The sequence below is a fragment of the Mycteria americana genome, chromosome 6, assembly GCF_035582795.1.
Source record: "Mycteria americana isolate JAX WOST 10 ecotype Jacksonville Zoo and Gardens chromosome 6, USCA_MyAme_1.0, whole genome shotgun sequence".
In the NCBI taxonomy this organism is placed as follows: Eukaryota; Metazoa; Chordata; class Aves; order Ciconiiformes; family Ciconiidae; genus Mycteria; species Mycteria americana.
The window spans coordinates 62326025-62353348 of record NC_134370.1 but is presented as its reverse complement, the minus strand read 5'-3'; the positions used below and the strand labels follow the sequence as shown (position 1 = coordinate 62353348).

The 27324-nt window shown below is 54.9% G+C and overlaps 1 protein-coding gene across 5 annotated transcripts in view; it reads right to left on the bottom strand.

Moving 5' to 3' along the window:
* NTRK3 (neurotrophic receptor tyrosine kinase 3) overlaps positions 1–26959 on the bottom strand; it is a 221350-nt gene extending 194391 nt beyond the window's left edge. For 4 of the 5 annotated variants that reach the window (XM_075506228.1, XM_075506227.1, XM_075506229.1 and 1 more), the window contains exon 1: positions 26712–26959. In XM_075506228.1, coding sequence (XP_075362343.1) covers positions 26712–26959 — 248 coding nt within the window. The remainder of the gene's footprint in view (positions 1–26711) is intronic. The other variant, XM_075506231.1, reaches the window with a different exon arrangement.
* Between the last annotated feature and the right edge of the window lie 365 nt (positions 26960–27324).

Genomic DNA, 27324 nt, shown 5'->3' with positions numbered 1-27324 from the left:
CTCCAGAAGAGCCGTGCAGCCAGCTGGGACAAGAGGGCAATCCAAGGGGAGGAAAAAAACAATTCCCCTGGAAGTTTTACACCAAGCACAAACCTCAAGGTGAGGCAGCACCCTTTGCTTTACAGGGTGCAGGAGACCAAAAGAGCTCCCCTTTTTAGGCAGCTCCCCAGGCACCTGCCATGACAAAGGAAAGGATGCTTTTATCCATAGGATTTCATATGCAGTGAAAGCCAGCAGTGTGCAGCGTTCTGTGGTCTTTAAAGATCAAATGGCATTTTATAGAGGAATCAGCACCCTGGTCAAAATCAGCTTCAGTAATCATATTCTGCCTTATTAAACACTCCCTGCAACTTCAAACTGGAGGTCATATTCCTTCAAACTCCCATCTCCGAACAGATCCGGGGCTTTTCAGAAATTAATATATATATATATGTAAATTCATACAGGCAGACAGAGCTTCCAAGCTCTGCTCCAAAGGCAGCTGTATTTCTCTCCTGGAGAGCACAGTGCCTACACACATTAGCAAGACAAGGAGATGTACTACAGGTACAGCATCACTAGAGTTCAGCTTGGCAGAAATAACTCTTGGTACAGAGTAGTGCCAAAGAGCATGTGGTGGAAAGGAGCCCCCCAAAAAGGCACGGGGCTTTGGTGATGGGCAAGACGATGTCCTGATAGACCATATTATATAGGGTCTGGAGCACAAGTCTTAAGAGGAACGGCTGAGGGAACTGGGGTTGTTTAGCCTGGAGAAAAGGAGGCTGAGGGGAGACCTTATCGCTCTCTACAACTACCTGAAAGGAGGTTGTAGAGAGGTGGGGGTCAGTCTCTTCTCCCAGGTAACAAGCCATAGGACAAGAGGAAATGGCCTCAAGTTGCACCGGGGGAGGTTTAGATTGGGTATTACAAAAAAATTCTTCACCAAAAGGGTTGTCCAGCATTGAACAGGCTGCCCAGGGAAGTGGTTGAGTCGCCATCCCTGGAGGTATTTAAAAGATGTGTAGATGAGGTGCTTAGGGACATGGTTGGTGGACTTGGTAGTGTTAGGTTAACAGTTGGATTTGATGATCTTAAAGGTCTTTTCCAACCTAAATGATCCTATGATTCTATATTAGCTCAGCTAGGACCCAAAGGGGAGCGCTGCCAGCCACATGCATGCATAGAACTTCACGCTGTGCTTGAAGACAGGAAAATGGAAAAGGAGGAAAAGCAGAAAATAAAATCTCCCACAAACTGGCTGTTACTGTGTTATACAGCAGTGGGAATGAGGAGGCAGGAGCGAGAGTCCAGCAAGAGCAGATGTGAGAGCCGGGAATGGGGATGCACAAGTGCTGTGGCAGGAGGGGGCTGCGGTCCTTAACCCAGACCCACTGCCTTTCCTGGCCCTGCCCTCTGCCACCCACCCACACAAACCTGCAAGCACACTTTCTAAAACCACAGCCTCCACGGGAGTCTAAATTTGGGAGCTTTTTACATCCACATCAGCTTCACCCCAAATCCTGTTTCAATATAGCTGCACATTATCAGGCAGATCCTTCCCACTGTTCCCATGCCTGGATCCCAAAAGCAGCATGGAAACCAGAGCTTGGAGCTGCAAACTGCAGGTGCCAAAGGGTCCCTCTGCTTCTGCATGGATATGGCTATTTAGCAGCCAAATCCAGTGCCCTCCCTCAGTCCCCCTTCCCACTTTAGCCTCCTCCACCGCCAGCTCCACCACCCCCATAACACAGCTCATCCCATTTCCAGCTTTCCCACATACCCTGAACACCGGGAAAGCCACTGCCCGAGCAAGGGGAGGGGAGAGCCAATCTTTCTTGGACTCATATCCCGCTCCCACGAAGCATTTGTTTTCCCAAACAGCTCCCAAGGAGCCTGAACTTTGATCCTCTAGCGTTTTGGCTCCTCAGATGTTTATGAAGCTTGAACAAGTGGGCAGCAATGCCCAGCTGGGCTGGCCACAGGCCAGGCTCCCAGCCGCTCCGCTTGGGACGGCCACGGGCAGAGCAGCTCCAACCTGCAGGGAGACTTGCCGGGGTCCCTGTTACCTTCACAGCACCTCAGCTCTGCCTGTGCAGCCTGTCAGCTGCTCCCCTTAAAGCCAAAGGACCAGGCAAGCTCTCCATGGGGTTTATTTTGAGCCTACTATCACGACCCCCCCAGGCTTGCATCTGCATTGCAAATAAATCACAGCCAGCTCTGCCCACCCTCCCCAGCAGTAATGGAGGGGCTCCTCCATCACCCATGAGAAGGGCTCGGTCCCCTTCTCCCCAGCCAGGAAATAAAAATCCTCCTTTCCCCCCTGCCCCAAGCTTTTCCTACACACTGGCTTGCTCTTATTGCAGAGGTGTAAGAGCAGAAGCATCACTCAGGAGCCGGGGGATGCACACATTAAGACATGGTGACTCGGAGCTCTAGGCTTCCCGGGATAGCAGGTATTTTGTGGGGAGTCAGCTGGCTCCAAAAAGGAAAAGCTAACCAGCACGCCTACTAACATGACACAGGCGGGAGGAGGCAGGGAAGGGAAGAAAGGAGAGCAGGGAGGGAACAGACACTTTAAAAGCTCCTCTCCTGATGCTCTACTTTGTTCATATAAATGTGAAAAAAAGCACCTTGCAAAAATGTTATAGGAGAAGACACTGACAGCCAGAGATGCTGCTAACCAGGCTGCTGTGTTTGAGCTGATCCAGCTACGCAAACAACAAATCTGGGGACAGTTTCTATCTCGCATCACAGCTCAGTCTGCCGTTCCTCTAGATAAAGGCACAACTGAATTACGGAGAAGCCTCTGCTCACCCAGCACCTCAACAGAGAGCAGCACTCACAGCCAGGGCTTGCCAGCGCTCCAAAACCAGCCACCCCAACCAAGCCCCTGCCCTTCACTCACCATGGGCACCTCCTTCACCAGGGCCAAAGGTGGGGTGAAACCCTTGAGCTCACATATCCAAGCACAGTGCTGTCAGGCTGCACTGGCTGTTAAGCAAATACATTTTGCTTTACACCAGGAGCAAGGCAAGAGCACACAACCTGAGTTACTGGAGCTTGGCCAACATGTGGCAACTTGTTAACCCAGTGCCGAGATCCCCACCCTTCGCTCACAGGGTCTCCTCGCACCATTTGAAGATTTCATCACCAGAGCTTGGGGGTTTGCATGGAGTTTTAAGGCCACAGCAGTGAGAAGCGATGACATCCAGTCCCAGATGGGCCGTGGCAGTCCACGCGTGCCCCTCTCCGTAGCCCAAGGCCATATCCACTCATACAAGACACGAGCATAGACATGACAAGCCTGATAGCTTGGTGCTCTTGAAAACAAGCCTCCTATTTCTGAAGCATTCCCAAGAGGCTGGCATTACACTGACAGGTATAAAAATCTTGCAGGAGCATTTGAGGGATCCAGAGGTCCTGCTCAGTTGTAATTGTGGAAAGGTAGTGAGGGAGGAAGCCAGGTTGCACCTCCTGACAGCGCCTACCCTTTCACCACTTGGGTTGGAGATGTATTTAACAGGACACATGTCTTTTTGGCGCTGTTTAGGGTCACGGAGCAATTTCAAAGCCAAGAAGCAGATCATTGGATGAAGTCCTTCCAGCAAGATTTTGTTGTTGTTAGATTTTTTTTTTTTTCCCTCCAAAGAATCACTCAAACTTTGTTTCTGCTCCTGGGCAGCTGCAGAGCCAGGAGGGTCCCAGCACCAGCCCAACCTCAGAGCAAACTACGTGAGCCCGGAGGGTTATCAGCGAAGGGAAGCTCATTCTGCACAAAGAATACGGACATTGTCTGCCGCCAGCCCCGGGCGGCTCTCTGGGGAGCGGGCTGGCTCGCTCGCAGCCTGCAGCAGCTGGGGCCCAAGACCTCATGCCGCGTGCCAGGCTGGGGCTTACCGGGGACGGCAGCTGGCGGGGGACAGCCCTTCTGCATGCTGGCTCCTTCTCCCTCTGTTGATATTGCAATGGGATGGAGAAGGACTGCCTTCATCCTCCCTCCTCTGCAGCAGGAGGGCTGGGACCAGGTGTCACCAACCTACACAGCTGGCATCAGCCCAACGATATGCCCTTACCCACAGCCTCCCTGTGCCAGCCTTGCACCGAGCTTGCAGGATGCCCACCAGCCCCCGAGCCACCTTCGGGCTCACCAGGCAGCCAGCAGACCTGCCCAAAGCCCCATTGGCAGCCCCCAACCCCAAGCCACCATCAAACCACAGACACCCCCCAACAGCACTGGGTCAAGCCACTCTCCATTCGCTCCTGCTGCAATGCCAAGGCTTGGATTCAGCCTCTGGGACAGCACACGCAGGGTCACTGTGCCAGGCTTGTGCCCATCACTGCATTCCCAAAGCTTTCTGCCCCAGAAGCAGCATTTACAGCCCTTCTAGCTCTTTGCCTTGGCTCCCAGCAAGGGCAGGAGGCAGAGGAGAAGGAAGCAGGATGAAGCCAGAGGGGAGGGCAGAGCTCAGAGCCAAAGCAGCACTGGGATGCTCCAGGGCAGAAGCTGCAGCTCCCTCCCCCAGAGCTCTGGGCCCTGTGCGAAAGCAGGGGCAGGTGAAAGGCATCACTGACTCCCACCTGAGCCGACACAGCCCCTAGCACTGCTGGAATCACCTCACCAGCAACAAGCACAGCAATGCTACCAGCTTGGGAAATGACCCTGTGCATCGGCAGCTGCAACATCCTCCACAGCTCCCCCGAGAGCCACAGCGCACGCCGCCTCCACGCCGCACGGCCCCGCACGCTCCTGCCCCTTCTCCAGCCCAGCTGCCCCGTGAGGGCATGCCAGCCCTCCCGAGCGGCACGATGCAAGCGCCAGCTCCGGTTTCCATATTTTAGGTGGTGAGAGCATCCGGGCTGCCCGTAGGCTGCCCTGCCACGAGGTCCCACACAAATACACCGAGACAGGGAACTTCTCCTGGGTGAGAGGCAATACGCAATCCCCTGGAGCCCTCACACACGTACCAACAGCTTCTGCCCATGACAGTTTTCAGCTGGGTTGTTTTTGGTTTTTCACATCTTTCCCCTATCTCCCCTTCGAAAAAGCCTGTAGTTGCTATGGAAATAGTCTCATCAGTATGGGTGGAGCGTAGCAGTACCAGCCAAAGCTCCCTGTGGCTCCCAGTTGACACCAGTGCCTAGGAACTGGCAGCACTGGAGGTTATCCAAAGCTGCACAGGGGATACCTTGAGCTTAAAGCAGCGCTTGGCACTGACGGGTGAGCGAGACCCATCTGGGAGCCAAGGACAGGGACCTGCAATTCACCCAGGGATAAACCAGGAAAAAAAAAAAATAATCGAGACATCCTCATGCTGGCTAAGGGATGAGAGGGTTATAAACAGCAGAAAGCCACAGTCTCCCCCAGAAATACCCTTGCTGTGAGCAGGAGGTGGCCACAGACAAGGGTAGCAGGAGCAGAGCTGAGCTTTGTCACTGGCCCTGCCACCAGTTCAATGCACCCCTCCAGGGAGGCTTCTGCCCCCTCTCTGTACTCCCAGCTCCCAACCTCTGCTAGGAAGCTAATAAGCAGGGTGGAAACAGCAACCGTCAAGTGCTGTGAAGAGGGTTGGAGAGCAGAGCAAGAATCTTTCCCATCTGGCAAAGAGACCAGCGCGTTGGGCAACGCTGGGCTACGTGCCCCAATGGATCTGCTTCACCCACTGAGTCACCCCCTCCCATCCGAGAGCCGTGGCTGCAGACCATTCAGATTTTACACCATGAGCCTATTCCTTGCCAAAAACACTGGCAGGGTCTTTGCAGGCAAAGGATCATCCTTTACCACTAGAGCTTGGAGCAAGGTCCCCAGGCACGGGATACCAGCTGAGTGGGAAATGCATCTTCTCCATGGGAGTGGACGGCAGGCCAGCAGCGCTCAGTGCACATGGAGGTGTTACTGCCATGCTGGCAGAGGTAGTGCATCTGCCATTGACCCTGGATTTAGGGTAAGTGCTGAGGACCCTTATCTCCATCACCCCACCCACCTGGGAGAGAGGACATGACACCTTGTGAACAGCATGGAGCCCAACCAGGGCGTGCACGCTGCCTCCTGCCTCCAGCCATGCTGACTAGCTGTATTCAAGCTGCTGGTGTCCATCACCTTGTCACTAGCTGCAGCCCATGACAAACAGCAGCTCCCCTAGCAATGACAGCAGGAGGCTGTCCCAGCTGCAGGATGCAAACATAGGTCTCTGCCACCACCAAGGGCTGTCCCCAGCCATCCCCAACATGAGATCACTTCACAAATGGCAGTTTAACCCTGATATATCCTGGTGCCACAGCAATGAACTTCTGAGCTGTGTGGTGGACAGTCACATCACCAAACCCTTGTCAGCACTCATCGTGGACCACCACACGTGAAACTCCATTCACAGCATCATTGCATGCTTGGCAATGAGCAGGCTACAGATGTTTCCCCAACCATTTGTCTTCTAGAGCAGGGATTTTCCTACATTCAACGTTGATGCCACCGTGCAGATCTCACCAAGCTTCACCATCCTCCCCCACCAGCCCTACATGAAGCCGCCGGGGCTGTCACACAGCACATCCCACCTTCTGCTCTCTGTCCTGCCTGCAAAGGGGGAAGCATATGGGCAGCACCACCACGGCACCGTGAGGCACTATAGAACATCCATTGGGCTGACATGTTACTGGTGCCAGGGTGGATCTGAGTGCAGCACGGAGCATTGCTGGATGCTGCCAGTCCTTACAGGTGCACAAGCCTAATTAAAGGCCTAAATAACAATTTGCATCATCAAACTGCAAGGGGCACATCTACCTCAGGAGCCATCCACATCTTCAGTCTTGCCAGATCCTGAATGCTTTCCCAAAAGAATGCACTTGAGAGAGAAGAACAGGCTTGAGCTGTTACTGAGTCATCCAGGCTTGGTCAGAGGCACTGCAAACAGGAGCCTGCGCTCTGGCAACTGCCCTTTCCCATCCAGATTTAGCAGAATCAAGACCTAAAGCACAAAGCAGCAGCCCAAATGCTTCCCACTCCCACCATTTTGTCCCATACCCAGGGAACACACAGTCTCTTTTGCTCCCTGCTGGCAGAAATCTCATCGCACCAGCCCACAACATTTTGCTCCACAGTTTTGGGAAGCCATTTTTGGAAGAAGCTGCATGCAAAGCTGCCTGAAAACCAAAGGGTCTCTCTGCAAAAGCAACAGAAAGGCCTGAATTGGCCCCACGCAGACCAAGAACAGCAAACCCAGGCTTGAGCCAGGGGTGCAGCCAGCTACCCGTGACACTGCGACACTGCCACCTCCGTCTCACAACACTACATCAGTGAGTATCACTATCCCCCATGCAACATCCCCAAAGGCCTGGGTGACAGGCTGTGCAGTCCACGCTCCCACAGCCCTTTTCCCCCGTGACCAAAAGGCGACCTCAGTGACGGAGCAGGGACCATCCCGTACCACGGAAAACTAAAGCACAGACCAAGAAAACAACTTATCCCTCACACAGAAAACCTTTCACGATGCCTTAAGATGCAAATCTCCCACCATCCACCTTTTCACCATCTTTACCCCAACCCGGGGGTCCCCATCAAAACCTCAGCAGCAGGGATGCTTTGGTGAGGCCAAGTCAGCCCTAGGGATTCTGCTACCGGGTGGATGCTTCTACCAGGCAGCACAGCAGCATTTTGGGGCTGGCTCCTGGGGAGGGCACTCAAGTGGCTGCCCAGGTGCACCCTGCACCCCAAGGTGCCCGGCAGAGAGCTGCCGGCTGTGCCCAGTGTCTGCATAGCAGCACAGCGCCTCAAATAAAAACTCCCCTCAGCCAACACAGCGAATAAGATTACAACAAATATAAACTAATGATACAGCTGTCAAGACAGATTAGACTGCACAGTGTAAAAAATTGCAGGGCTGTTTAGTCACAACAATATAAGATTAATTTATCAATACAGCTTATGTGGCACTGGAGAGATAGCAAATTGAATAAGTGAATCTTTTCTACACCTTGCACAAGGAGGGAGTCTCAGACCCGATGGGTGCATGGGTCTGGATGCCTGTGAGGATCCGCAAGCTGGGATCAAGCCAACAGGGCTGGTTTGGTACAGCCATGGGGGGTCTGCACCCCCATCCCAGGCTCGGGGGACAGGGACGCATGCCACCAACACTCATGGCTCTGCACCCACACACTCCAAAAGATGCCCACCCTTCTGCAACACCAGGGTGGAGAGGGATGCTGCTAAATCAAGACATCCAGAAGCTGCTGCTGCAGGCAGAAACTTCCCAGACCCCTTTCCACAAGCTCTTCCAAGTCCAGCGTTACAGGACTCGAGCCATTTGTGTTGTCCCACCTTTAAGCTCTGTCCCAGTTACAGCATGTGCATGTTTTGGTGCACACAGCAATCAGAGGCAGCAATCCGCTGTGCTAACGCATGCAAAAATATGCACAGCCACCTCCACCCTTTGGGGGCTAAGCCCTGGCAGACGCGGGCAAGCTTGCAGACCTGAGAACATCTCTCAAGGGTGCCCAAAAAGCAAGAATCCAACCGGCAGGTCCTTGGGAGATGCTTCCCTATTCATCCCGCAGCTTCTGCCTAAAGACTACAACATCCTTGGTGGGTCCGTATCATTTCAGATCTCTCATACATTGCCATCTGCGGGTTAAAAATGTGCAAGTAAATAAATAGCTGCAGCGATAATGAGCCAAGGTTTCGATCTGTGAAGGTGAGAGCACAGCGGCAGCCGCCGATACGAAGGAAGCGCCCGTTTCTATAAATATTGAAATCCGGTAATTATCATCATTAGAACTAGTTGTGATTTAGCCGTAGCTCAATCCCAACAAGTAAGAATGGCATTTATTTGCCACAATTAGAAAAGCTAAAAATACCTCCCGAACCTTGCCTGGTTCAGCCCCATCCGCCATCCCCCCAGCAGGCTCAGCCTGGGGCATGGAGCAATGCAAAGGGGGGACCACTTGAAGGACCATGGCTGGGGTGAAGAAACCCTGTGCCCCCCCAGGGAGACCAGGACACCAACACAAGGCCACCCCATCTTCTAGGAGCCCTTCCCAGCTCCACTCCATGGCTTTCTCCCTAGCTCTGCTTCAGCCCAGCTAACTCCTGCCCCACCACACTGGCTCACCGGTGCAAGGTAGCTGCTTCCTACACAAAGCGATGTCCCCTCTAGCAAGCTGCCTTTTCCACATTGAAAGTTTCTTTGCATTTGTATCAAAAGGCACAGATTTGCTTTAAAAGGCAAATGGAAAGGCCTGGCTCACCCAAGCCATCCCGCTGGCAGTGGGGAGCAATGGCCCTGGTAGCACCCAGCTGATCTGAAACAGCCATCACTGATGGACACACGTTTCCTCGCACCACGGGAACATTACAGTTATGCCAAGAGCCTTCACACACTCAGCATCGCTTCCAGACCCCAAACAAGTGCTAAAGGACTACAAGAGCTCAGCGTGCCAGACAGACAGACACTTTTATGGATGAACTTGCTGGAAGACCTCATCCTTCCTGACCTCTACAGGCAGGGATCAACCCCTCGTATAAAATCCTGCAAGGGGCATCAAGCTATCCTGCCCTACCTCTGCAAAGTGACCAGGGGGCTACTACCTCTCCAAAAGCCTTTAAACACACAGGGACCCAGTCATCCTCCCCTGGGGACACATCTGCACTCCAGCTGCCACCAGCAGTTTCCCAGCCTTTTCCCTGATAAATAAATGCCTGCAGGGTGCAGACAGATTTTGCAGGAGGCAGCACCATAAGGTAGCTATAATCACCTCTCGGCTTCCCAACCAAGCACCTGACCCAGCAAAATCCCCATCTACTGACCCAAATCACCCAGGGCCATCTCCTCGTGCTTGCTGCGAGACTCAAGATTTTCCCCAAGGAAACGTGCCCAGCTCCTCTGGTCAGGGATGTTCTTTCTGACAGTCACGGTGAATATTTTCCCCCGCTTATTCGATAATATCTGGAAAGGGCCGTGAAATGGGCAGCTTAGCAATTCTCCGCTGCGCGGGGGCGAAGGCGCTGAGGTGCTCGCTGCCAGGTCCCAACAACAGCCCAAATATTCATCCCTGCCCCACGGGCCACCACCTGCTCCTCCCCAAAATGCCTCCAGCCCTGAGACTTTCTCAGCCCCCAGCCTCCCTCCAAGGGTAACTTGACCCCTCCAATGGCTTTCCCCCCGCCTTGCTTGCCTCTGAACTCTCTCCAGTTTGTCAATATTCCTGTAATAAGGTGCCTCAAACTAAAGCCACATTCCTGGGGGGTTTATTATTATTATTTTGGGGGTTTTCTGTCATTTGGGGTTTGTTTTTTTTTTTAAATAAGAGCAGCCGGTTTGTAGCTCTGCTCCCGCAGTCCCCCCTCCCCAAACTCAGCCCATTGCTATTTGTTTAGGGCCCTAAGCCAGTTTTCAGTCCATTTGGCAGCATCATATCCAAGGCAAACTGAACTAATTTTAAGAGTAAGATTTGGCGAGACACTATATCAAATGCTTTGCTAAATCCAAACATATTAGGATTTCCACGTTCTGCTCAGCCACTAATTTTGCGATTCCATCAAAAAGAAAAAGCAATCAGGTTTGTCTGGCAAGATTTATTCTTTCTAAATCCCTGCTGTTATTGCTCATGCTTTCCTTATCCTCTAGTGCTTCACTTTCTTAATACTGCAGGACTGGAAGCGTTTGCTGGAAATTTATTTTTGCTATTTATATGGATTTTGAAAATCTGCCTCTGCTCTCCTCCGCTGCCCCCTGCCTTCCCCACTGCTGTTAGCATCCCTGTGCTGCCACCGTACACATCTCCTGTGTCCTCCTCCCAAAGCCAGAGCAAAGCGGTATCATAAACCCAGTGTTAATATACAACTGGCCTCAGACACAAGATACAGAAGAAAAACTAATCCAAAAAAAAAGGATGTTTGGCAGCAGGAGGAAGGTCTAAAGGAAACACCCAGCTGGGTCAAGCCCAGGTCCGTTGCAGAGCATCACCAGCAGTGTGAGCAGTTAATATTAATGCCTGAATCAGCCATCCTGGAGCATCACCTCATTTTTCTTGCAAGTCTTCTGGCAACCACCTTCCAGGTGATCAGGCAGAGTTGAGCCACAAATGACACCGGTCAGTGCCTTTCCAGAGGACACGCACGGTCCATGGCAGGTCAGGGCCAGCACATCTAAAAACCAAACCCTGAAGCACTCAGGCAGTTGAGGAGCTCCTCCAGGCTTGGGGCTTGACCAGAGAGAGGTCAGGAAGGGCTGCGCTCCCCTGCTCTAGGCTGGCACCCCAGCTTCCCACTCATACCGTGGGGATTTGGGGCACCTGGAAAGCCACATCACAAGGCATTCAGACCTCCTGCAGCATTTTCCTCCACAGGGAGCCAAGCAGAAGTCTCTAAACCCTGTGTGCACACAGCAGCTTTGCAGACAGCACCATCCCAAAACACTCCGGTGACCCCATCCTGGCTCTGACTGTGCATCTTCTGCTGTGTGCTCCACTGACCTCCGTGGGAGTGGGGCAGAGCTGCTCACACATTTCAGGGTAATGGTCACTCCTGCTCATTAGGAGGAAAAAGGCAGCTGTATTGGAGCATAATCAGTTTCTGCTCACTAAGTCCTTGGACATAGAAAGGCTCAGTATTTTGCACACCAAATAACACCCTGTCTGGGTACCAGGTGCATGCACACCCTCAGGACACCCCATCCAGCCACAGCAAAGCAGCAGCATTACCAGCCTAGATCAAGGCTGAGCCGCTCACACAGGCCAAGCCATCAGCTCCACAGAATCATATAGGTTGGAAAAGACCTTTAAGATCATTGAGTCCAACCGTAAACCTAACACTGCCAAGACCACCACTACACCATGTCCCTAAGCACCTCATCCAAACGTCCTTTAAATACCTCCAGGGGTGGCGACTCAACCACTTCCCTGGGCAGCCTGTTCCAATGCTTGATAACCCTCTCGGTGAAGAAAAATTTCCTAATATCCAGTCTAAGACTTTAATATCCTAATTTTCCTAAAATTTTATTTCCTAATTTATTTCCTATAATAATAATTTTTAAATTATTAAATAATAATTTATTTCCTAATTATCCTAAAATTTCCTAATATCCAGTCCAGCCACAGCCTTTCCCATGAAGATACAAACACCTCCTCTTGCACACCCTGGCACAGCCCAGCATGCCCAGGCTGAACAGTGAGGCCAGGGTTACAGACAACACAGCTCAAGGCACTGAGCTGATGCCCCTGTGCTTGGCTTCCTACACCTCCCTCGGGTCAGGTCTGTGCCAAACCCCTTGCCTCAGCTCCTACATGCTGTCCCAGCATCATCATAAGGGGAAAACAACACAGCATGGTCATCCCAGCAACTCAGGGCTCAGAAACGGGGCACCAGCATCCAGCAGAAGCTCAGGTGATGGTTCTCCATTACCACAGGGGACCTCTGCTGCCCACAGCTCCTTCAGTGCTTGCTGAAGGGAGCTCAGATAGGGGCATAGTGAAGCTAGGCTATGACATGACCTCGAGCACTCGAGGAATAAATGGAGATTTTCTCTTTACTCTGGCTGTTTTTACATCTCAGAAACATGTCCTGGGGGAGCAGCCCTCTCCTGAGGGCTGGGATGCCTGCGGTCAGGCACAGGCTCCACCAACACCCTCTGGTTTGCACCCAGCTGGCTGCAGCCCAGGGGCTGAAGATGACAGCCCAGCCCTGTCCTGCTTCCAGCGAGAGGATGACCTTCCCCGCAGGCAGCCGGGCAGAATGTCCTCCACCAGGTCCTGCTGGCGAGCGAGTCGTGGGGGAGCTGTCGGGAGGGATTAACCCACCCCGGGGCAGCTGCCCTCCATCACCCCATCACTGCACCCTGCATCCCCCCCAGCCTCACCGGAGCTCAGGATTTACAGTGCAGGCGGAGCAAGGGGGGTGGCAGCAGAAAACTGATGGGGACAAAGGATTTACAGGCAAGGGCCAGTTTCAGGGGAGGTAGAGCGAAGCAGAGGGTCATTTACAGGGTCAGCAGCAATTTAGACAGCGGGTAGCACCGAGGAGGCAAGGATTTACAGGGGCAGGGGAGAAGTACTCTCTATGGGTGTTTATTAGGAAATTAGTGTCTCTTTCCCCTGACCGCTGTGACCCAGGGAGGGGCGCAGGAGCAGATGGATTTGTAACAAGCCTCCCCCTTGCTCTGGAGGCCACGGACAGGCCAGCATCAGGGACCCTCGCCATCCCAGCATGGCTGCAGCTGGCTTCTGCTTGGCCACAGCACCCTCGGGGTCATTTCAGTGCATCCCTGTCCTGCCACCGCTCAGAGGCAGTGCTCCAAGGCCAGGCTCGGTGGTCAGTCCCTCCAGGGAGGCTACAAATAGCAAATCCTCAGACATCTCCTCCTCAGGCTGGAGGCCCTTCCTCCTGGCAAGCCCCACAGCCCCTCCCTGCCACAGTCCGATCCAGCCCATCTGCTGGCAATGAGGCAGCATTTCTCCTGATGCCAAGGCTCTTCACCGCCGGGATGGGGTTGCCAGGCTGGCAACAGGCGGGCAGGGGTCACGGTCTGCCATCCCTCCATCCTGGGACTGCCAGCAGAGATGCACACGAGTCACGTCACCCAGTCTCCAGTCCCATTTTCCAGCTGCTTCTGGCACCCAGCAGGAGCCAGAGTCTGGGGTCAGCCCCACGTGTGCAACCCTGAGCACATCGGTTTGGGCAAACAGGTCCCTTTCCCTCTCCCACCACATCTTCTCCCCACTCCTGAACTGCAGCAGAGCTGGTGGGGGATGCACGGTGCAAACACAAGGGGTGGCAGCATGTTTGGGTCTCCAGCTGTCCCAAACCTCCCAGCAGCATCCCTGAGCGGGCAGGTGCCAGGCTGGGCATGGAGACATGCAGGTGACGCCTGACCTTGCTCACATTGCCAGGGGTTAACATCAAGGGTTGCACATGGAGTAAAGTAAAAGAAATATTCAGGAAAAGTTGTCCCAGCACCAACACTCTGGTTACTATTCTGCCATGCTGCAACATCCTCCTGTTGAGCACACTGTGCTGTGCAGGGCACTCAGGGAAGTGTGACAGGCACCACACTGGCCTCTGCCACACCAGGAGATGCCGGGACCAGCTCAACTTAATGTTCAGGAGCGAGCTAGGAAACCCTGCTGCCCCCAGCCTTTCCCTCCCACTGCTCCCTGTCAGCGATACAAGCCAAGGGCTGCCTATGCAGAAGTGATGTTTGCAACACATCATGGCCTGGGGACCAAAAACTCAACCGTGCCAGCAGGAGGGTGCCCCTAGATGACATGCCAACCCATGTCTTACACGCTCCTACATTTACTCCCCAAAAAGACACCAGGTCTGGTTTGCAACACAAAAGGTGGAGAGGTTGGTCCTAGAAGAGCCCAAGAAAGAGGGAATTCACTCAGACATTTCATCTCGGTCTCATTCTCCAAACGCTCCCCAGATACCCTGTTTTGCACCAGATACCAGGAGACCACATGTTTAACAAGTGCAATCCCTGCAGGGGACACCCCATTTCTCGCAGCGTTGGGTTACTCAGCACTGGGGTGCAACAGGACCAGGTGCCACTAGCAGAGATAGGGAGGGGAAGGGCTCCAAGCATTGACCGCAGACACCCACCAAAGCATCGAGCACTGCCCAGCCCCAGCATGGCATAAACATGATGACAGTAAAGTTGTGAGCAGCCTGCACAAGGCAAGAGAAGAAGTTTCTCTCTTTCAGCTTGGAGAGATGGCAGCTTTGCAGTGCAGACGCATTACAAGTCACACTGGGCAATATCCCGACGTGCAAGAGCCCAGATAACGTCCCATCACTCGTAGGCGAGGGCTCACTCCCAGCACAGCCCAGCTGATCCCGCAGCTCCTCAGGGGCATCTCCCCAGCAGAGAAACACAGGCACACACCAGCACCATGGCAGCATCCCAAGCAACCTGGTTCTCTTCTCTGTGTAAAACTCCCAGAGAGGCATGATAGCAGCATCCAACCCTCACAACGTCCCTAAACAAAACCCCTACATCTTCACCCGAACCACAGGCAGCAGCAACGCCTTTGCCCCCACCCCTCTACCCCGAAGTTTGACTAAAGCTCAGGAGTATCTTTGCTTTTATAAATCTCTGCCTTTTAATGATGGCTTCAAGGCTCAGAGAAAAAAAGGCCCATTAAACTCACTGAATAAGTTAATGGGGCAGAGAGAATCCATTTCAAAGCCACCCCAGGCTATTTTCCTCTGGAGCTAAAGCCTGAATAAGCAAAAAGGAAAAATTAAAACTGTACAGTGCTTTGCCAATAAATAACCCCCAGTGTAATCCGCTACCAGGCAGGCTTCCATTTGCAGAGATAACAGGATGCAGATCAGTTGCAAACCACCTCCCCTTGCAGGGACCACCACCTTTTGATTGCAATTAGCTGTGCCATGGCAGGAACCTCTGTCTCCTGCCTGTCCCCTTCCACCTGCCCGCGCAGGACGGGGATGGCATATCCTGCAGGGAATTACCTAAATCCCACACTTGGCTCTGCAATTCCCCAACACCCGTGCTCTGAGCACACATACCTGCTTCTCTGCCTCCTTCTTCCCAGCCCTCCTGTCTGTTCATGCCCCTTCACCCCTGTCTTCTCCCCTTCCTTCACCAGCATCGCTGTGGGTCAGTCCCTCGCCCATCAACCAGAGCCCACACACAGCTGCTCCTCCCCAAACACTTAAAAAAACAAGTGCATGTCCCAGAAAGAGGGGGGGGAATAAAAATCCCTGTTTGTAAATGTTGATCCCGCTAGACACAGTTTGTTTACTATTTAATATTTAAAGATGCTAATTAAGTCTCTGAATAAATAAATCTATGTTACCCATGCCTTTTGGAAGGCAGGGATCCTTCCCCCAGGGCCAGGGCATCTCAGAGCACACCATGTGCTGGGCAGCCCACCCGGGGCTGGGGACAAGCCTGGGGCAAAGCCTGAGGATCCCACCACCATCCCTCCTGGAAGGGAGAGCTTATCTGCAACACAAAGCAACACCAGGCACAGCTCAGGCTGGGGACATCTGGGACTTTGGCCATTAAGACCCAGAGGAGAGCACAGGCAGGGCAAGGCACAGAGAGGAGGATTTCCAGGCAGGGTTGCCCAAAGCGGTGCCTCTTGGCCCCAAGATGGGATCTCAGCTGCAACCGAGGAGCCAAGGGCTTGTGCTCCCAAGGGCCAGAGGATCAACCCACAAAGTGCTGGGGGGACACAGAGACAGGCACCAATACACATCACCGCAGCCCACCACCAAGCAGGCAGCCAGGGCTGCTCTAGGGACCAGCTACAGGCAGGCACCCACCTCCCTCCCAGCTGCCCCCCTGCCCAGAGCCAGGGCAAGCAACCAACACAGCTTCATACCTGAGAGCATCCCAGCTTCAGCTCCTCTTCCCAAAACCACTGCTGCAGCATCTTGCAAGGAGCACTGCAACTGCCTGCCTTCCTCACTCACAAACCCTAACATCCCTCAATACCCACACCTCAGCTCTCCCACTTGATACCTCTTCAGCCTCATTAGGCTCTGCCTCTCCCAAATCTGCTCCAGCTGTACCATGCACCTTGCTGTTAACCCCCCGGGTGCCAGGCCCCACAGAGCTCCCTGTTGTGCAGGCTCCCTCCCTGCCCAGCCAGCATCCCTGTGCCGCATCAGAGCCCTGCATGCATTCCCTGAGCTCGGGTTTTGCTCTCACGCTCCCAAGGACACCCTCCAGCACTTGCCAAGGGAGCACCAGGCTGCTGCCCTGAAGCTGACCCAGCTCTGTGCTACTCTGCCCTCCCCACTGCAGAGCCTGGGACCGCCCATGAGGCTGCTGGCAGTACAGATATGTCCAGAGCCCCCGTAAGGCTCCAACTAGGAAACAGTCCCCAGTAACACTCAGCTTCTCTGAACGGGCACGAGGAGAGCCCCAGGAGGACAAGGATGCTCTCTGCAGGCTGGAGAGCCGGGAATACACAGCATCCTTGACCCCGTGTCCCACTGAACTTGGCTTGCTCCCCAGGCTGCTCAGCAGCAGCCACCAAGTGACTCGATGGCTTTCAGCTCACTTTTCCTGGGATGTATTTTGGCTGGGAGAGCACAGGCAAGGCAGGAGACAGCCAAAACCAGGATCCACATCATTGCCTCAGGAGCACCCAGCCACATCCTGGAGGCAAGAAGTTTTGGGAACAAAAGAGATCTTTCCAGCCACACAAGTCACAGAGCTCCCCAGAGGCAATCCCGTCTGTACCGGGATGGACACTAGGGATGCCCAAGCTGGTCTTGCCTTTCTGGGTTAGAAGCAGGCAGAAGGAGGGCTGTGGTCCAAGGCAAGAGCAGGCAGCCCAAGGGAACATTTGCACAGCTGGATCACAGACCAGAGAGCCAGGACTCCTGGTTCCCAGCCCAGGTCACTGCACAGCATTTCCATGGAGAGCATGGGATGGGGGATGAGGCCAGGGCTGCTCCAGGAGCAGAAGGAAGGTCAGCAGCTGGAGGCACTCAGGCTCTCCCCCATGTGGCTTCATGTCCCAGCAGGGTCAGGAGTTAGAGCCTGGCATCGCTGCAGCTCAGCTGAGTACTCATGTTCCTAATTTATCCTGGCAAAACCCTGAGCATGCAGGGTCCTCAGCAGCACCCGGATTCCCACCATCTGTTTGAGCATTTCCACATTAACATTTCCTAGTGGGAACTGCCTGGGGAGAGCTCAGGGAGAGCTAGTTCAGGGACAGCCTTTCACAACCCAGGAGGATGGGGATTTTACCATGCTCACATCTGCTGCTACCCACTTCTCAGTCCCCCAGGGACAGTATGGAGCATCCAGCAAAGGCACCGGTGCCCTGTGCCCTCCCCAGCACAACCAAGCCCAGCCCGGAGACATAGGAGGGCTGCAGGGGGGATGGCACCTGGGCTCAGCATCTCCCTGCATCCTTCCCTGGAGCCCTGGGATCCCAAGGCCATTTAGTTGTCACTGCAACAAGCATTGAGGTCAAGGACGAACACCCCAAGCCACCGATCTGTGCTATCACACCATCACACTCCCTTGGGAAGCCTTCCTGACCTCTCTGCTCCACTGCTGGGACTTTTGTTTTTAATTAAATAAGCAGTTTTCCTTTCCATTTAGCCAGATTGAAGCTAGGAGAAGGCGAAGGTGGAAGCAATGGCACATGCTGGAGGAGGGGTACAGGATGGGGACGGTCACTAACAGGCTCCATTATATCCTACACTGCAGCGTTGGGTGGCAGCTGGAGGAAAGCTGTCTGCACACATGGTTCTGGCTTCTCCTTCAGCTCCCCAACTGCTACGTCACATGAAAACAAGCTAAAAATACAGCACATATTTTCCTGGTGCTATTCTTCCAGGCAAGCAGGGGCCAGGTCTCACACAGAGGGTGACAGGGCAGGACCTCCAGCCCCGTGGGGTCTGGAAACAGGGTGGTACATGGAGGATGGAGATGCACAAGGGCACATGCAAGCAGGGCTGGTGGAGAAGCCCTCCTAGCTGGGCACTGACTCCAGTGCAGCTTTCCAAGGGGAGTCCAGAGAGATTTTAATCTCCTTTTCTTCAAATGAAATTAAGCACAAGCCCCAAGAAATATCACTGCTCTAACCCACATCCATCACCCACCCCGCAACATGCATCCACCCCAATGCCATGATGCTGGGGACCCATTTGCTGTTGCATTGCGGGACCACTGGGTGTCACAGCCCTTCCACCACGCTGGCAGTGCATGGCAATCGCCGGCAGGGAAATAATCAGCCCATCTTGGGCCCAGCTGCCAGGGAGAATGAGATATCCCTCAGGAGCTGCATATGGAGGATGCTGCAGGGTTAAAACCAGCTTCCTACCACCGCCAGCCCTTTCCCCATCTCACACCATGCCTTTCCGCCTTGGGGAAGAGCATGTGGCCTCTTTAGCCCTCCAACCTCCAACCGACCCGTGCAGCAAAGGGTTAATCAGAGAAGTAAAGAGCATCGAAGCCACCCTGGAGGCATCCAGATACAGCTCTCAGCCTGTGCCCTCTTGCCTCTATTCCAGGATTTCTCTGGGGACACTTCCCATGGTTGTTCAATACAACAGGACCAATGTAACAGCCTTTTTTATTCCCCTTCCATGCTTGGCCTCTCCTTAAACCCTGGCTGGCACTGGGCTGAAGCATCTCCATCCCTGCTCTGCTGCTTGCAGGCTATTTGCACTGCTGCTCCGTGCCTCAGTTTCCCCATCAGTAAAATGGGCAGAGCTGTAAGGGGCTTCCTTGCAGATCACACACAGCCACAAGCCGGACGCAGATGGCAGCACACCACCCCGACCAGGCACCTCTTGCCCGGCACTTCAAACAGCCCAGAAACACCTCCCCACACCACCCGCTCCGGTTGGGTCAACACCTTCCAAAAAGCTGCAAATCACCTCAATTCACAGGGGGGCTGGGGCTGTATCGCTTGCGGCACTGCCATAAGAGCTATCGGTACGTGGGGGTGCACCGAGGGCATCCTCCCGCAGCAGCACGGAGTAGAAAGCCGTGACCCGGCACCCAGCCAGACCCCCGGGGACCGTCTGACACCGCGGGGTGCCCGCCCGGGGACCGGTGTGCCGAGCTGGGGAGCGGGTGGGAGCCCCCCAAGTACGGCAGCACGGACACGGCAGGGCAAAGGCTCCCCGCCCGCACGGCATGCGTCAGCCCGACAGCGAGCAAGCGGCGGCTTGACCCCTCAGCCCCAGCAGCCCCCGGCCGCTCCCGCACCCCGCGCTGCCCCCGGTACCCCCGGCCTGGCTGGCTTGTGGCTCCCTCCTCGTACTCGCCCCGTGCCGGCGCAGCCCGCAGCCGGGCTGTCTGGCGCTGCCGCTTGCCCTCTAGCGGCACAGCCGCCCTCAAACGGGGGCAGAGAGGAGAGGACGAGCCGGGGCCGCGCCGGGCTCCGGCTGCCCCACGGGGGCACGGGCTCGGCTGGGGCTGGGGGTTACGGCCCGTCCAGGGAGCTGCTCCCGCACAAGCGCTCCCCTTGCGCCTCTCCCCGGAGCAGCCTCACGACGCCGGGAGACGAACACGGGGACTGGCCTGGTGCAGCCGTGGCCCCGGTGCCCTGCGCATGGTCCTGCGGGACCTGGAGCACCGCGTGGGGCAACCGGGGCTGCTGGTCCCCATCCCTTCATGTGGGGCACAGAGTGCCTGCAATATCCAACCGCCATATGCGAACTGCAGTCTCTGAACAAGAAATTTGCCCCGCAGCACCACCTCAGCGGGGGTTTTGCTGTGCACCCCTTGGTGCAGAGGGATTCTCCCCCAAGAGAATTTGGGGGAGACCAGAGCCCGCATGCTGCTGTCAAACACACCTGCTCAGAAAGCACCTACACAAGCTGCCGAAACCCCCACTGGAGGAAACCCAAAGCTAAAAGTTACTGCTATTGCACAGTGCCCGGTAAATAATACATCGAGTTACAAGCATTATTAACACTCACTTTTGGAAGCCTAACAGGCTCAGGGGTTGGTTCACTCCCCACTTGACTGCAGCCCCCCTTGAATGGGATGCACCAAATGCAACCATAAACTCGTGGACAACACCTAGCATGGGCACTGTATTGAGCAGGACAAGCCAGTGTTCCAGGGTAGCAGTGGGCAGCATCGCTGAGCATGACCTACCTGCAGGGCTCCCCAAGGGTGATCCCATGGGACATCCCATGGCCTGTTTGGGGGGTTCACTGAAAGAACCCAGCATTGCGGGGTGCATGGTTGGTCACTGGTCTTTGGGAGACCACAAGCAGCCTCACGCCAAAGCACATGAAGGTGTCACACCCACAGGGGTGAGCTGGTGGGGTAGAGCAGACCCAGAGAGTTTTCCCTAACCGAGTTCTACAAAAGCCCCTGGCCAGAGGCAACACATCTCTGAGCCTCCAAGGGCAGCAAGGCAGGTCCTTCCTCAGTCTCTTGTCCTCCATCTCTGCTTCTCCTCCCCATGAAACACCTGTCCTAGTCCTGAAGCATCCCCATCTCACCTCTCCAAGCCCAGGGAGACAAGCCAGCAGGCAGAGCTGGCCTAGAGCTCCCCAAACCCTGCAGGAGATGAGGGCTGGGGAGATGACATATGCACCCTGAAACCATCTGGGTCACCAGCTCTTCCTGTCCAGGCAGCAGCTCAGGCCCCACGTTCAGCTCAGAAAAACCCTAGGAAGATCCTGGCAGGTACCAAAATTGTCTCCTCCCCAGAGAAATACCTGGTATGGGCCATCAGCAGAGCCAGACAATGCAGACATGGCTGGGGAGCACTTGGGGACCCCAGTGGGATCAGGCATGAGAGGGGCAGAGACACCAGCATGAATGCCAGCATTTTCTGGCATGAAAAGTCAGGTGACTCAACCCAGCAGGAATCCCATGTCCCAGACAAACGAGGGCTGTAACCCTCAGGTGCCTGATGTCCTCTGCTCAGTGTTAGCTCAGCCCCTGCTAGGAAATCAGAGCTGAGACCTGGCCCTGACGGCCAACTCCTCCAAAAAACACCTTTTATAGTGCATCTACCCCAGATCCTTCTGCTCTGCCCCCACACATCGCCTGGAGGGCTGCAAAAGTACTGGAGGTCCCAGACATAGCCCGTGCCAGGAAAGCGTCTCCCTCCAGGACTGGTCAGCAGCGAGAAAGGCCATAAGAGCAGGACGAGGAGCCAGCAGCCAGCCCAGGGGATGCACCCAGCCCTGGGTGCCCCTAATGCAAGTTTAGCTACTCTGGTGCACAGGGCAGCACCCACCATGGACCTTATCCCCTGATGCAAGGGGGATGACACAGGGACAGTCAGGACCAGTGCTCTCAGCTTAAGGCACCTCTAGAGCTTCAGGACCATATCTCAGCCCACCTCCTTGTCCCAAACATCTCTGCACCCTCTTCTGTCCTCACAGCCTTGTGCTGCACCCACCTCCCCCTTCCTACCATGCTTCAGGACAGCCGCTCTGCACAAACAAGAGCCCTGCAAAACAAAGCTGGATTGAATTAGGGACCCTTTAAATGGTCTCTGCAGCAGCCACAGCCTCCGGGACCAGGAGATGGGAGGAACGACAGGATGGGAGGCTTTGGGAATGCAGAGCCCTTCGTCTCTGGAGACCAGCAGCACACGAGGCATGCTGGGCATGCTGTGGCTGATTCACAGAAGGGGGAAAAGTTTGTGCCCTGTTGTCTGAAACAGAGCAATCACCAATTTGAGCATCACAGGAGCCCCTTTTCCAGCTCTTTGGGCCACCAAAGCAAGTTCTGCTCCCTCCAGCCCTTCCAGGAAGATGCTCGCCCTTTCTTTCTTCCCTCCTTCCCAGATGTGGGCATCACCAGTGCCTTGCCTCTCCCGGCGCCAGCAGCGAAGGGGTGCTGCCGCTCCGTGCACCCCCTCACTCTCCCCCACGCCACGTGCTCCCAGCTCCCCGCAGTGAGTGGGGGCTGCGCTGCCGCTCGCCCCCCATGGCGCCCAGCTCTGACGTGGCTCTCCCACCCCCGGCCGGGCCCACAGGAGGGAGTGGATGCTGCCGTGGGCTGGTGGGACAGCCCAGTAGGAAAGGATTAGGCTGCTCTTCTTGTCCATGGGGAGGAAAGATGCTTCCCCTTGGCCCTTTGAGACCCCAAAATCCTGCATCCCATGGTGCTCCACAACGACCCACCTCCTCTTGAGTTGCTCTGAATTTATCTCACCTGGTTGAAGGCAGCTACGAGCTGCACAAATAAACCCTGCAAACCCAGCCATTGGGGTATTTTGTCGTAAGAAACCCCATTCTCCCCTGGTGAGGTTGGGTAAGGCAGCAAGGCTTTATATACCGGGGACATCTCCCTACTTTGAGGGAGCCCAGGGGTGACAAAGGCAGGCCACCGCCGTCTGCCTGGCAGCATCTCTGCAGTGCCATAGCAACAGCTGAGAAGTAGGGAGGCCCAGATGGCAAACTCCTCCATCAGTCCTTCCCCACGCGCCGTGCCGGCGCACGCAGGCGCTGCCCACGCTGCCAGAAGGGTAACTCCCCGGCCTGCCCCTGGCACGCGGTGCCCACCGTCACCCCAACACAGGCGAGCCCAGCCGCCCTGTGCACTGGCCAGGCCCACCCCCCGCAGTGCCATGGGTGGGGACCCAAAGTGACAAACACCCTGGCTGCTCAGTACACGGGGGGAAAAAGGGGGTTTGTGCCACGGGACCCCCAGGACTGAAGTTCTCCATGTGCATCTGGTCTTTTTAGGGAGGTCTTGCAAAGGATGGAGCCCCACGCCGCAGGGATGAGGCTGGGTTAGGGGAAGCTTGAGCATCCCCCCAAGTCACACCTGGCTGGGGGCACAGCAAAGGCCACCCAGCTGCACAAGGAAAAGCAATGGCATGAACATCCCCCAGCCCCACGGTCATCCTCTCCCCAAATTGGGAGCCATCTCAGCCAGGGTCCAAGCCGGCCCCTCAGCTAGACAGGACCCTTGGCAGTTCTCACAGGGATCTCTGTGTGCAGAGCCACATCCCCAGGGATACGATCTGAAATTGGATATGTTTCAGGGCAGGCTGCAAAAGGGCAGAGGGACAGCAGCCAACCCAACCTCCTCCTCCATCTCAGGGCAAAAGCCTCCTCCCCTTTCCCTGCTTTGCCCCTAACCTGGCACCACCTGGATTTGCACAAAAGTTGTGTGCCACTGTCCCCCCAGTCCCGCTGGGGCAGGAGCCACCCAGCCCTGACTGCGGCTGCTCCGCTCTCCCTGAAAAGAAGGAGGATGGATGGGAAGCCAGAAGCAGCAGGAAATGGGGCAAAGGCCATTCCTTTGAGGGGTGAAACAGGAGGCTCGATGAGGGGGTACCACACTGCAGGCACCCACAGGGCTGGCCCACCCTGCCAGCCTCCATGGGCAGCGCTACAGGCTGGGTGTCTCCTGTCCTCCTTCTGTTGTCCTTGCCTCGGGGGTCTCATCAGCAGATGTGAAATAACCCAAAGCTCCTGATGGCTTGGGCCCCAGTGTTGGGGAGACCTGCCTGGGTGGGGTGGGCTGGCATGGAGGGGCCTCTGCCCTGGCTCGGGATGGGGGGGGTAAGATGGACAACCCCACCAAGCCGGCTCACACGGCTTGCTTTCTCCAGCTCTCTGAATGGGCCCTGGCAGCCTTTCGTCAGCACCACCCAAGCTCAGATTGCCAAGCTGAGCTCGTCTTTCTGACATGAGTAAGGCCCCGCTTGGCCCCAGGGTGGTTTCACTGCCCCATATCCCATCACCTTTTCACCAGCAGCAGCATGGAGCAGAGACCACCGCCTCCCCCAGGGCCTGCGGGGAGGACCCGCCTGGAGCATCCTATCCCCCAGCCACAGGGACAGGGCTAAGCCTCCCCTATTCACTCCCGAGCCCGGTGGGCAAAGGTGCCGTTGCCCACTTGCTGCCCACAAACAAGGCAAGCTGCCTAAAGAAGCCAAGCCCCCAGTAAGCCTGGCAAGCAGGGGGAAGTGCCATTCGGTGCCCAGCTGAATCAGACCCGCGTGCCGGGAGTGAATCAGCGATGACCAGGCTGGGCTTAGATGCACCCCTCGCCCCAGCACACAAAATGGGGGGGCTGGCAAGGAGAGGCCTGACGTCGAGCCAGGAGGGTGCAGACCCAATGCCTCCCACACAAGAACACGAACACAGGTTCAACCCTGGCTCCCAGCAGTGACTCCTTTGCTAGGAAGCAGCCCCACCACCCAAACCATCCCTCTGCTCCCACAAGCATCCTCTACAAACCACTGCCACCTCCCCGGGAAGCACAGACCCCTGGGGAAAGTTTTCACTCATATCCAGTCTCAGCCCCGCACAGCATTTTGGGGTTCACCCCGGTCCTGTGCCTTGGCCCCCAAGCCCAGGGAGGGAGGTGTGGGGCCGGCAGCGATGCAGGGGGCGAGGGAATGTGCTTTGCTTAGTGTGGAGCAGAGACGCATATACAATATCCAGCAAAAACTGACACCTTCTCCTCCTTCCCCAACTTAAGAGAAGCTCCTCTCCAAAAAAATACCCAACATCCGTTTCTGGAGTTGAATCTTTCTTTCCCCCTCTCTTTGTTATGGGCTGCTTATCAGCATTTTTCAATTTCAAAGCAGTAAAGACATTTTCTGGGCACAAAGGACTCACGTAATACTACCTCTCGCAGCAGTTCAGATGTATGTGTGCATCTGACAACGCACACTCGCTCATGCTGGCGGCTTCCAAACCCTTCGCAGCCTTTCCTACTGCTCCCCGCCCCCCAAAGGGTTAAAACCAAACCACAACAAACAGCAAGCACAGGAAAAAACCACGAGTTTCTCTGACTTCCCCAGCATCACCCACGTCCCTCCGGCATCGCAGAGAAAACACTCCAGCACCGCGACGCAGGATAAATATGGGGCAATTGGAAGGGGAGCGTTGCATTAGTTTCCCCCTTTACTTTCCCCATTCCTGCTGGGTTTGCTGAGGTTTGCTGGCAAGGTGAAGGCAGGGCCGGGGGTTCAGGGTCAGTGGTACCTGCTGAAAACCTGCTTGGGCATCGCATGAACCTGTAAGCAAGCAGGAGAAGCGGCTCCCGTCATCTTTACCCAGCAAAGGTGACAAGCAGAGCTGCGAAAGAGGCACTGCAATTACTCCCTGGCTCTGCTGCAATTGCACTGTGACTAAATAAAACAGCCTCAGGAAGAGACCCAGCAAAGCCCTCTCCCTCCATGCAACTGTGCGATCGGGGTGAAAAAAATAAATAAATAACCGTCCATTACTCATTTCAAACCTTGCTGCATTTAACTGCCAGAATAAAAGATTCCACCTCTTCTCTGCTCAACTCCCACTGGCAACTTGCTCTGGGGGCTACATTTCCCTAAATGCTCACATTTCAATTAGCATTAGAATAATGAAATGGCTCAGAGTTCATCTCACCCAAAAATGTACTGGAAAATAAAGAGCAGAGATTGGAAGAGATGAGGATTTTTTTTTTTTTCTCGCGCACACACACACAGCATGATGGATTCAGGAGAAGGAAATATACTCCTTTCTCGACTCCACACTGATGAGATTAACATGGGCTTTGCTAGCTGCCTCTCCAAACAAGGATAATGCAACTTCAAGTTGATTTTCCAGATAAACAAGCATGCAAACAAACGCAAAGTGCTCAACTAAAAATATCTCCCTGCTCCGATGCTTCTCCCCACCGCCACCACCCCGAGAGGAAAACACACAAATTCTATCGCAGCACCACAGCGAGTTGCAAAATTATAACAATGCGAGTTAAATAAGCTACTTAAGGGAGATCTCACTGTCCTATTTTTTTTTTTTCCTCCCCTTAAAAAGGCAAAACCGCAGATCCCCAGATACACTCAGCCAGGGCAGGGAAGGGAGCATTTTCTGTTGTGGGGATGAAAAAAAAAATACATTCTAATCGGATCCAAAGTCTCGAAAAAGAACAAGCAGCTCAGAACTTGCTTTTCTTGCCCAATTTGGGTATATATGTGGCTGTGGCATCCCCCCTCCCTTGCAGAAGCAAACAGTTAAAGCAAGCAGCAGCTTTAGCATCTTTGCCTGCTGCTCTCTCTCCTGCTAAGGAATCAGATCTCATTTACTTTATTCCTCTTAAGCCTTGGCCAAACTGTTGCTGGGCTCTTTTTTTTTTTTTTTTTGGGGGGGGGGATGGGATGGGGTAAGGGGGAAAGCCGGATCTGCGTCCTCTGCACGGGAAGCAGGGCTGAGCTCTGCCAGGCAGCGCGGCAATGCCGAGGGCACCTGAGCCCTGCACGGGCAGCCCAGCCCGCGCCCTGCCGCCGGGAGGGGACAGCGCCCGGGAGAGCCCGGGGGCACCCCCACTTACATGGAAGTGATGTTCCTTGAGATGTCCGTGATATTGATGCTCGTGTTGCCATTGCTGCTGCCTGAATCCTGCCCTTCCAAGAGAGGGAAGAGGTTCCCATCATCCGGCTTCTTGCAATTGATGTCTGTCTTGCTGCAAAGACAATTAGCAGGGCAAGCCAGCACCGAAAGCAGATAGTCTCCCCAAATGCTCCAGAGCAAAAATACCCTCCAGAAAGTGCACTTGGTAGGGCAAAGAGAGACATCCATCTCCGATTGCTGCTTCTAAAAAAGAGGAGGAGGAGGAAAGGGGGGATGGAGGGAGGGGAAGGGGGGGAAAGGGGGAAGGAAACAAAGGCAGAGGAAGAAAAAAAAAAAAAAAAAAAAAACAACACCAAAACCTCAAGCGATCAGATGCAAAAATCCTCCAGCAGATGAAATCATGCTGGCAGCTGGCTCGGAGAGGCTGTAGTTCCCGCTACGGTAGCGGCAGCGGCAGCGGGCGGGGATGCATGCTGGCCCGGCCGCCCTGCGCCCGCCGCCCGCCGCTCCCCGCCAGCCGCTCCGGAGGATTGCAACGGGAGGCTGGGGAGGCAGCCGGGGAAATAAATAAATAACAAAAACGGTGCGAAAGT